Source organism: Lactuca saligna, chromosome 3 (genome assembly GCF_052625555.1).
Source record: "Lactuca saligna cultivar CGN05327 chromosome 3, ASM5262555v1, whole genome shotgun sequence".
Lineage (NCBI taxonomy): Eukaryota > Viridiplantae > Streptophyta > Magnoliopsida > Asterales > Asteraceae > Lactuca > Lactuca saligna.
In genome coordinates, this window is record NC_136419.1 from 25311160 (window position 1) to 25323116 (window position 11957).

General features: G+C 35.4%; 1 protein-coding gene across 1 annotated transcript; it reads right to left on the reverse strand.

The window, feature by feature from the left end:
- Positions 1 to 8508: 8508 nt before the first annotated feature.
- Positions 8509 to 10213, reverse strand: LOC145034846 (uncharacterized). The gene is made up of 4 exons (XM_078983387.1): positions 10021 to 10213; positions 9154 to 9258; positions 8886 to 9053; positions 8509 to 8803 (listed from the first exon to the last, which is right to left on the reverse strand). The coding sequence occupies exons 1-4, from the start codon at positions 10120 to 10122 to the stop codon at positions 8663 to 8665; spliced, it is 516 nt and encodes a 171-aa protein (XP_078839513.1). The 5' UTR covers positions 10123 to 10213; the 3' UTR covers positions 8509 to 8662.
- Positions 10214 to 11957: the final 1744 nt, after the last annotated feature.

An 11957-nucleotide genomic window follows, 5' to 3' on the forward strand; every position in this document is an offset into this window, starting at 1 on the left:
GCCGCACACTGAGCCGACCGCACACTCCCGAGCCACACTCTCTTATCGGCACACACCGAGCCGCACTCCTTCAACCAGCAGCACACCTTCAACCGGGCCGCACACCTTCAACAGATTTGCCAAAAAACGATGTTTTTCACACTTTTTTGCTCTAAAACTCGATCAAAAACTCGTTTTTATGGAAAATGCAAAGAAATAACCCCCCTTAATTTTGCGAGATCTATCCAAAAATGCTATTCTCTTTTCAAAATAAGATCAAATAAGCTCCAGATCTGACAAAATTGACTGATACAATCCAAGCTCTGATACCAATTGTAAGTCCCCAAAATTGCTTGTGTATCAATCAGATCCAATTAATGGTGCGGAATCCCAATCAATTGGATGATGTCAGATCAAATAGAAGAGAAGGAGAAGAAGAATTAAGATGAATCTATGATGTATTAATGAAATGAATTATGCTCCTTACAATAGATTCTCTCTCACACACACACACACACTTCTTCTCTCTAACTTTATCTCTCTACAAGATACTCCCCTCTCCAACCGTACATTCACATGTACTCCTCACCCTATATATATGAGACATGGGCCATCAGCAGCACACGAGTGTACAGCTGCACACGCGTGTGCGGCCGTACACAGGATGTGCGGCCGCACACACATGTGTAGCCGTACACAGCCACAATATTACATATTATATTATAGAAAAATATATTTTCCTAGAAAAGCAAAGTATAAACCATATTTTTACCCAACATGCAGTTTTTGTGTCGTTTGTGCTATTTTTTAGCTTTTTTGTGTGTGCTTTGTACTAAATATTTTTTTTTGAAGGTTTGATGCTGATTTTGAGATGTATTTGGTGTTCTTTTTTGTTTTGTTGAAGGGACTATGGATGTTTTTTGTGTTATGAAACTATGTTAAACACTTTTAAATTGTTTCTTGTTAAACTATTTTGTTTTGAATGGATAGTGAAATATCCCAAAAAATATAGTCCAAAAATTTTATTAAATCATTAATAAAACCATAGTTATCAAAACATTACATAAAGTCATAAGTCATTATCGTTAAAACTTCATAAACATCTGCCAAGTATATTAGAGTAAAAACATCCTAGGCTGAATAAATGATGTGTGCACTGCAGTCATTCCGAGCTCTTCCCATTGCTACTGGAAGTACCTGAAACCAAAATTGAAAAATGTAAGCACAAAGCTTAGTGAGTCTCCCCAAGTTACCACATACCATATACATAATCACATATATTGGGCCCCCACCCCTTCCTCAGGCCCTGCTCAGCATCTGACAAAGTCCGACATCGGGCCCTACCTGGCATTAGGCCTCACCTAACATCGAGCCCCGCTCGGTATACATATATGTTTCTACCAGGCCCCGCCTGTCTCTGGGCCCCGCTCGCTATGCACATACAAACAATAACATATAATCTTGCAAGTACATAATGAATCATACACAACACTATATCTTCTAGTCTTAAGGCCCCGCCCCTATTATGCTAATGGTGAGATATGGAACCCCGTCCACACTCATTTAGTGATGAGATACAGGAACCCGCCCACACTCACCTCCCTAACAGGAACATACAAGTATCACAATGACAACAAGTATAAATAAACATGCAGTCCTTCATCGGGTACCACTCGACATCGAACCATAGTTCGGAAAAGATACATATACACATTCCTCAGGCCTCGCCCGACATCAGACCGAAGTCCAGAAACATATAAAATAAGCACATGCAGGAATCACGAAGACATCAAGCATACAAACATTCCTCGGACTTTCCCCGACATCGGAACTTTGTTCGGAACATACTAACACACGTAAACGGGCCGACATTGGTGCCTTCGACCCGTTCCTACAAGAGAAAACTCACATCTCAAAGCTGAATGCAGAATCTGACGATAAGGAATCTCTAACGGTTGTTGCAACGACTCCTCGAGCTGTCATTACCAACATAATACTTAGTCAAAATTCAATAATCCTTCTTAGGTTAAAATAACCACTTTACCCCTGGTCAAAGTCAACATTCTGGTCAAAGTCAATGTTTTGGGTTGAATCAACTCCCAAGTTGACCCATCAACTCATCGGGTTCAATAAATCAGGAACCCTGAAATCGCAATCTAAATCGTCGAGTCACCCCCCTGACTCGCCGAGTTCCCTTGCTACTCATAGTCATGATAAAGCGATTCAGCTCGTCGAGTCCCTCCTCGGACTTATCGAGTTCTACCTGGTATAACATCAAGACAAATCGACTCAACTCGTCGAGTTCCTCAGTCTGTTTGGGCCATCTTAATGGATTAAGCCCTTACTCTTCAGATATAAGATTCATATTTCTCATATACACTGAAAATGTCCTTTTAAGGGTAAAGTTTCCAACTTTACCCGTTAATACCCTTACTTAATAGGTTTAACTCAAACCCTAACTCTTTAGGACCTAGATCTTGGTCCACAAGCCATCCATACTCCAAACTAAATCATACAAACATAGATATAGACCCTAAACACTACATGAACACGTAAAGCTTTCACCTTTCTCTCAATGCATGGCCTTTTGGAGCTTAAAAGACCAAAATGTCACCCTATAGCTTGCATGGGGATTCAATGTCCATAAAGTTTGCACCTTTATGCCATGAAAGCCCTCCATGGTTCCAGATCTGATGGTGTGCTAACTTGGGACGTCCATATCCCAAAGATCAAGCTTCTTGGTCCAAAAACCCAATAAAATGATAATAAAGAGATCCAAGAAGCTATTAAGAAAGTTTGCGACTTGATTACCAGAAACTGATGAGGATGGAATGAAGTTGTTGGATCTATAATCTCCTTCTTGAATCCTCAAGCCTCTCCTTCTTCCACAAGCTTCAACATACAAGATTTCTCTCAGGATAGCTCACAAAACTCAAACTAGCATTAGGGTTTCTGGACTCAGGTTTTGACAATATAGGCTGGAATCCCTAGAGTTTAAGATGTATAAATAGGGTGTAAAATCCCGAATTTAGGGTTTCCTAAACCCAATCCAACTCGTCGATTTGGTCGTCCAAAAACATGTGTGATAAAAGTCCTACTCGTCGAGTTCTCACTCTTTAACTCGACGAGTTGCCTTCTTGTTTGGAGATTTTCTTTCCTCGTTTGGTCTTCTGGTTTCCGGGTGTTACAGATAGATTTTGTTTTAAATGGATATTTTAAAATTGACTTAAATGTTTCTTGTATTTTTGGTTTAATGCGGTTTTTTATGTTTAGTGGGTAACCATGAACTAAACCATGGTTACCCGCCTTCACATTGTTTGGTTCGGTTTGGTTCAAGATTTTTAGCAATACGATTCAGTTTCGTGAGTGCAAGTAAGGTACCCGCCCTGTGATCATGGTTCACAATTTTATTACTATCCGAGCCGAACCGCCTCGTGAACACCACTACTAAATACTTCATATCCATGTGTAAGATGAAAGTACCTATGCACTCATTTGATAAAAGTGGATGCCTCAAAATTTTATCAGAACTTCGCCTTAGTACTTTAGCTTTTCCTCTGATGTGACAAAGATTTTTCCTAAAAAAAGTCCAAAAATTGTACTGGCAAAACTCTGACCTGATAGCTACTAGTTTTCGGGCACTTAGAGACCTCCAAACTAGCCAAAATACTCTAAACACTGAGAACTTTCAAGATTACAACTCAGAGAATCAGAGGGAGAGTTTGTTAGTGGTGTGAGAGAATAATGAACACTTGGAAGTTATTTATAGGCAATTTTGGGCATAGGCGCGCCGTGCAGAGACATGGTACGCATCACACATAGTCTTGGTCGGCGTGCTCAGCCTACAGAAAATGGACATGTGGCGATCAAGTAGTGGGGCAACGTGGCAAAGCAAGTAGGTAAGGCTGCACCCATAAAAAATCATATCCCAACCATACTAACTTCATTTTCGACGTATTTTATATCCGCACGTATGTATTTCCGAGCATTATAACTTTCATTTAAACTCCATCGGCTAATTCTCTATCGATCTTAAATGTAATAGTCTACGAAGATTACATTGAAAAGGACCGTGTAAAATTCATAACTTCTTCATATGAATTCAGTTTTCGACTGTCTTTATATCGATAAACTCCTTATCTTGAGATCTTCAATTCTCATTTAGATGGTTTTAGCTACAAATCAACCAATTTAAATTTCGATTTCTGTGTCCGCACTTCTGCGTCGAAACTTCAAAAATTCACAACTTTCTCATATGAAGTCGGTTTAATCGCGAAACTTCGAAGAATCATAACTTCATACGATGTCGGATTTCTGATTTCTTTATATGTATGAAATCGTTGTCACATATACTATAACTTTATTTAAGATTATTTATCCTAAATAATCTTTTATCAAAAATTCGTTTTGTCGGTAATTATATTTTAATTGTCTAGCTCGAAGTTATGGGCGTTACACCATATATATATATATATATATATATATATATATATATATATATATATATATATATATATATATATATATATATATATATATATATATATATATATATATATATATATATATATATATATGCTTTTATTGTGTGTCCTTGGTTGACATGTATATGTCATCAATTTTATGTCGGCGCACGTTAAAAATTGCATGAAGGCTCTCAGATCCAAGTTCTTTTAGGATGGTGAAGATAATCTTGATAAAATCCATCGGGTGAGTTCGGATTTGGTTATGGCTTATAAATAGAAATAAGGGTTGGCATTGGAAGTCTACAAGTTTTAACCATGCTTTGCTCCAAAAATAGAGATAGTGATTGGATAGGGAGAAAAACTCTTTATACGTACATGTTATTATAGTGGTGCAATGTAAATTATGTATGTAGTTTGGATGTTATTATAGTGGTGCATGTAAATTATGTATGTATTTTGGAAGGAGGTCAATCCTATAGGCATGTGATCTGGTCTAGGATTATGCTATAATTGAGAAAAATGCATGAAAAATGAATTGTCCCTCATTCCTCTTTGCGAAGATAGGCGGTGAATGATGAGGATGTTTTGTTTTGGATAGATGTTTGGATAGGAAATATCACTTTATGTGTATGGTTCCCGTTTCATTTTTTGGCTTGACAGAAATAATGATTGTGGGATAAAAGATCATTGGAGGTTAGAAGAGTAGGTATGACATTGGCATAGAGATGTTAGGGTTGGTCTTGAATACGATCAACTTGAAGCAATGTCGATTTTGTTGGTTGATTTCTATTTGTCTTCTCGGCTAGATACTTGGTTTTAAGACTTGAATATAAACGGTGATTTTACATTGAGTGAGATTAGAGAGCAAATCAAAAAGTTATTGCTCTCGGATGGAAATCGGGAAACAAGGTATAATAGAGTTGTTCTACAAAAGGTGAACAATTTCTTATGGTGTCTTTGTTTAGATCGGTTGCTATTTAGACTGAAGTCAGCTTCTATTGGTATCGATGTCCCCTTAGTTCTATGTCCTTGTTCTTTACAAACCAAAAACCTTATTTACTTATCTTCTTAACTGTGAGATAGCTACGAGGACTTGGAATGTATTGTCTCGATGGTTGGAGCTTAATATTCATATGCATGTGGGTGTCTTGGATATTACGACTTGGGGGAGTGGTTGCATGTGTCTTTGATAATAAAGGATATGATAGAATCCAAGAGTGTCTTTAGATCACAAAACTATAACAATTTAAAATTTGGATAATACCATTGGAATACAGCGAAAATAGTCATCTTAACTCCACTACCAAAGCCACCGAAAATACAATTTTAAGGCTTATAATCTAGATGGATGGAAATACACATATGTGATAAATGCATAAGTCATACATATAAGTATATTGATGTAAAATCATTAAGAGTGTTGGGTATGAGTAACTAGTTATAACATCATTTTGCTGCCACTTCATATACCACATCACCAATAGTATCACCAATAGTGTTATAACACAAAGTGAGGAAATGGTCACCATGTTAAGAGCATGTTATAACACTAACTTTTTTTTTTTTCCATTTTATAATTTTTTTTTCCGAATTTTTTTTATTAAAACAAATATATTTTAAATAAAACATAATATCTAAATAAAATATGATGTTTCAAAAATAAAAATAACATAGCTTTTAAATTACACATAACATCCAAAATAATAATAATAATAACATTAAAATACAAAAAAGAAAACATATTTTATTTTTCCTAAACAACGCTATTCTTTATCGTTACTGTTGAAGATATAATTCATCAAGTCCTCTCGAAGTTTTCTGTATTTATTTGCATCCTGAATGTTAACGACTCTATGCAAATATTATGTTGTTCCTAGTTGAAATTGAATGTGTCTGTGCTCTGTTGGGATATAATGTGCAATATTTCGTCATTTATCTTTTACTACCATGTTATACATTATGATGCATGCATGCATGATATATCGTAGAGTTTCTAAGTCTAATGGTCGTGCCGCATGTTCAACTACGTGTCACTTTGCCTTTAACACTCTAAAAGCATGTTCCACATCCTTACGCATTCCTTATATTCTCTTGAATGATTTCTCTTTTTTCAACCAGGTGTCAGAATGCATTCACGATGTGGAATACGGATGATATATTCCATCTGTAAGGTAATACCCAAGTTTGTATTCATTTCCATTTAATGTGAACAGAGTATCCGGGGCCTTTCCATTCAAAATATTATCGAATTTTGGTAACTGATCAAGAACGTTGACGTCGTTATTGGAACCTGCAACCCCGAAAAATGCATTTCAAATCCACAAATCTTGTGAAACAACAACATCTAAAACCAATGAAAGCCAACCATGATGACCACCTGCATACTACCATTTCCATGCTACTGAACAATTTTTCCATTTCCAGTGCTTGCAATCAATGCTTTCAATCATTATGGAAAACCCATGTCTTTCTTTATGTGTTGCATAAAGCTCTTGCATATCATGCAACGAATGTTTCTAAAAATATACGTCTCCGAATGTTTCAACAACACCTTTTGACAATCTATACAAACATTCTCGTGCAGTTCTTTTGGACATTCTCATATAGTCGTTCATGGTGTCGGGTGACTCCCCCATAGTCATCAAACGAATGGCCGCAATACATTTTTTTAAAGATAATTTAAATTGTAGAGAGAAAGAAAGGAATGGTGTGAAAAAAAATGTAAATAGATAGTTGATATTTATAGGTAAAAAAAGTAAGGATTTTTTTTAAGTTAATTTTTTTTTAATTAAATTTGACGGTTGTCAAACGATTCAATTGGTCGAAATGATGGAAATTAATTCGTTTCATCCGATCAAGACGACAACAAGATGCATCCGTGATGTCATTCACGTCAGCCATAACGGCATTTTGGTGCCCATACCGCATGATCTGATTCATGGATACACACAAACACGCACAATGCATTTCATGCAATAAATGTGCGACACTCAACTCAAGGCCGACCTCCTAACAACCTCTACTTGAAAAACCTCTAATTCAAAGCCATGTGCGTCCAAACTGGTTGAAATGACAAAATTAACATGTTGAAATAGGTTGGTTATCGGTCCATGTTGTTAATAATACCATCAAAGTTAAGTATACCATTAACTTAATTACCAATGATCAAACATAACATTTTTTTTAAAGAACTTGTCAACATATTACAATTATTCAACCTTTATATTTTGAAAAAAATAAGGTGGCGTGGAGGACCATAACTAGAAACAAACGAAATCTATCACAGGTGAGCCGAGAGTGGAGAAGTAACAGTGAATCGCGGAGGTAGTGTCCGGGGCAAACTACAAAATCTAAAAACTTTTTTTTTTTAATACTTTTTTTTACTTTTTTTTTTTCTCACCTTCAATGTTATAATATTTTATAATTTGTTCACTTCAACCATTAAAAATTCGAAATGCATTTTGATAACTAAATAATTTTTTTCTTTTTTTTTTTTTTTGTAAACGCCTTAATTGGTTTGGTTTAATCTAACCAAATTATAATGGTTCCCAACTTTGCATCTATAATTTCTTACGGTTTCCATCAAAAAAATATATATATTATATTATCTTTAGAAAATTTCCAAGTCAAAGGGTGTACAATAGCATGATAGCATCATGTAGACATGATCAACACGAACTCACATTAAACATCTCTCAAGAATCCCACCACAGCAACATGACCCATGTTTAACGTTCAACTCACAACCCATGTGATATGCATTTGACAATTCATAATCAGATATCATCGAATATAACACGATCGATCAGTCATGCCACAATGTCTCTCTCATGCATGAAAATTGCAACATGATACATATAGTCTCCCATATGTAATGCAACATGATACAATATCTCTACGTCATGTTTGACAAACACTACGAACTCATTTAAAAAAAAGATGGAAGATATTAAGAGGAAACGTGGTAGTTATTTTCATTCTTTCTTTAATTAGGCAAACATTTATGCTTCAATGAAACATAAATTTCGACCAAATGTGCTCCATTTTAATTTAAAACCTTAAATTCCCTGAATCCAACCTTGCATAGATCTTCCATTATGCATACCACTAGTTTCAACAGTCGATACATAGATAAAACGAAAAACCACAAGTTCCAAAAACAGATGATGTAATAATCTACATAATGATTATAATAATAATAATAATAAATATATTATTTATAAATTTTTCTTGCTCAAGTCAACGACTTTGAACATAGCAGCCACATTAGAGATCATGACTGGACACGCGCCCTTCTCATCATACTCAGAAAAATCCCCTCCAGACAGATCAATATCCTCAAATTTTGTTCCTTCAATCTATACAAAGAAAAATTTATAAAACCATATGATGAAATATTTAAAAAAAAAAAAGTATATAAAAAATACTTTTAGGACTTACAGATTCAGCTTTCCAGCCACTACTGAATGCAAAATCCAAAGGTTCAAAACCCCTACAGTCAAACACCATCAAAGCAGCATGCTTTCCTCCTTCACTCAACTCATTAGTGAGTGGAGATCCTCGACCAGGTATCATTGTCACTGTTCCTTCTCTTTTACAGAACTTACACTGATACACCATGAATAATAAGCTACACCATTTAGTTTCTTTCAAAATGGTATCACTTTGAATTTGATTTAAATGTAAAGAGATGATAATGAGATATAACCTTTTGGATAAGATTAGTTGTACCCTTTTTTGGTAGAGGAAGTGTCTCATTCAGACTGACACATGTCTCCTTCTCAGTCACCTCACCACAGTTTTCACATTTCAACTGCACACCACAAGGAAAGATGTGATGATTGAATATTAAACATGAACAAACATGCAAGATATTGAGATAACTCTAGAAAGATGAAGCTATATGATAATTGATAAACAAACTTCAAAATTAGCTATAATTAAGCCAAGTGGAAGAAGATATTGTTTGAATGTGAACAATTGTGAGAGTTGATTTGTATCAGGAAGATTGGTATAATTAACAAGTTGTTTGGGGAAAAAATTTGGATTGTGAAAAAGACAAGAAACTGTTGGGAGTAGCAAACCAATTGGATACACAAAAAACGTCAATCAAGGTTGCTCATTATCACCAAAAAAGGCAGCAATTTTCGTTTACACTTGATCAAAACAGAATCTGATATAGTCAAGTTGAAGGGGAACCAAAATCAGGTGAAGATGCATTACGAATTGATTAATAATGTTAACAAGTTTACTTGTACAGTGAATTAAAGTTAATGGATGGATAATCACTCGATCGTTTAAACAGATCGATTCAAAGCCACAAAAACTTAATCAAATGAATAAGACAAACTGCGAAAATGTTTTGAAACCCTAATTGCAAAACAGAATAGATCAAACTGATAGATTACATATGCCACCGCTACAAACAAACTCAAACAACAATGATTTGCAGATTTCAGCAAGAATTAAAGTTATAAAAAGCGAATCACGGAAACATAAGGAATCAGGATACTCGAGTAACGAAGAATCGATAATACATGATGCGAAACTCCATGAAAATGAAAAATGAGAAAACCTTGAAGTAATAGGTGAAGTTAGGATCATCGACACCTCCTGCAGGCTGAAAGTTGGTGAGATTCTCGAGGTCCGCGCTGATATACAACATGAAGTTCACCATATTTTCACACTTTCCTTGCTCGAGAAATGGATGGTTTCGGTCGCTACACACCAGGAAGAAATTATGTTTTTGTTTTACTTCACAACATTTCATTAAATCATTAATATTTATATAATTTAAATGGTTTTATTTTAATATCAAATATTTTACAATCATGTTTGGGATTCCATTTATCAAAATAATTTATTAGGTTACGGGGTGTGACACTCATTTATTATATGGGTTTAATTAAAAAAATATATATGAAATTTTAAAATTTTGAAAAGTTTGAATTTATAAGAAAAATGAAAAAAAAAATTGAATTATTAAAATTATTGAAACTTTAATGTATTGAATACATTACATATATAAACTCTTTCTAATAAATACTTTACATATATATTACCTTACACATTAAATGTGGAGTTTTAATTTAATAAAATAAAAAGTACAATAAAATGATAAGTGGAAAATATAAATTTTAAAAATTCTAGAAAATACCATGTGTCCAAATGAATGAGAATATGATATGTGGCAAAAAAACCTTCATTTATTATAGAAGATTAACTTTTGAGAAACTAATAAATTAAAAAGGATTTTTGGTATTTAAAAATAACTTTTGAAAAACTTTTTAGAGCTTTTTAGAGCTTTTTGAGCTTTTTATATCAAAATACAAGCTCTGTGAAAGCTAAAAAAATCCTACATTTTTAGTTATTTCTAAAAATACTTTTTGAAAACTTAGCTTTTTAACTAAAAAGCTAAGTGAAAACATTTTTTAAAACCAACTTATTGACCTTTTAGCTTTTTCTACCACAAAAACTTCCCAAAAAACATATATTTTTTGACAAATTTGAAAAAATGGTCCATGTGGTTGGGAAAATTCTTTAGTTTTCGTCCAAAACGAAATGTTAGTGTACAACTGGTTCAATTTTAGATACCTTGTATGGTTTTGGTCCCTATAGTTGTATTTTCTTGTGTTTTTGGTTCACATCCCACCTAAAATGACTAATATGCCCCTTAAATAATTATATTTTTAATTTCTTTTATTTATTTTCTTATTCTTATAATAAAATGAAAAAGAAAAACAAAATAAACCCCTCTCTCTCATGATCTTTTTATCCATCTCTTAAAATACCGACCCCTCATCTCTTCCATTGTAGTGCCGGAAAACGAGCAGAAAGAAGCTACACCACTCTACTGTCCACCTCAATGATCCTTCTGGCCACCTTGCTCCACCATAAACGACCAACACCTCCCACCGGCCCTTACTTCCCCTTCACCGTCGTGAATTGCTAGAGCAAGTAAGAAAACCAAAAGTCGACTGTCACCCATCGCCGATGCAAACCACCACCACCCACCATAGATGATGCCGTCAAAATCACTTCCCTGACCTCCCTTTCATCTCCAACTCGTCTCTCTCCCTCGTTTCTCGCTTCTCCGGTGAAGAGAGCCACCACAGTCGACTGTGACAACTCCTTTGCCTCCTCCTGTCATGACCCACCACCATCAAACACCCCAGCGTCACTATTGCTATTTGTTCCTCGACAAGCTACCTAACAGAAGAGAGAGGAAGCGGCGGAGCCACCCGCTGCCATCACAGCTCCGCCATCCCCACTCAATGCCACCACCCTAGTTGTTGTCGTCATTATCTTCAGCCATCACCACCCAATGCCACCCACCCAGTTCACTTTCGTTTGGAGTGGTGCTTCGGTGAGCCATCGAGACAGCAACCTCACCTCTCGCACATCTCTTCTTCTCCCATCAAAGCAAACGCCACCAAACCACCTGTGACGTCGTGCTTCTCGTCTGAACTCTTTTCTAGCCTTTTTCCCTTAGAAACCCCTAGCCACACCGAG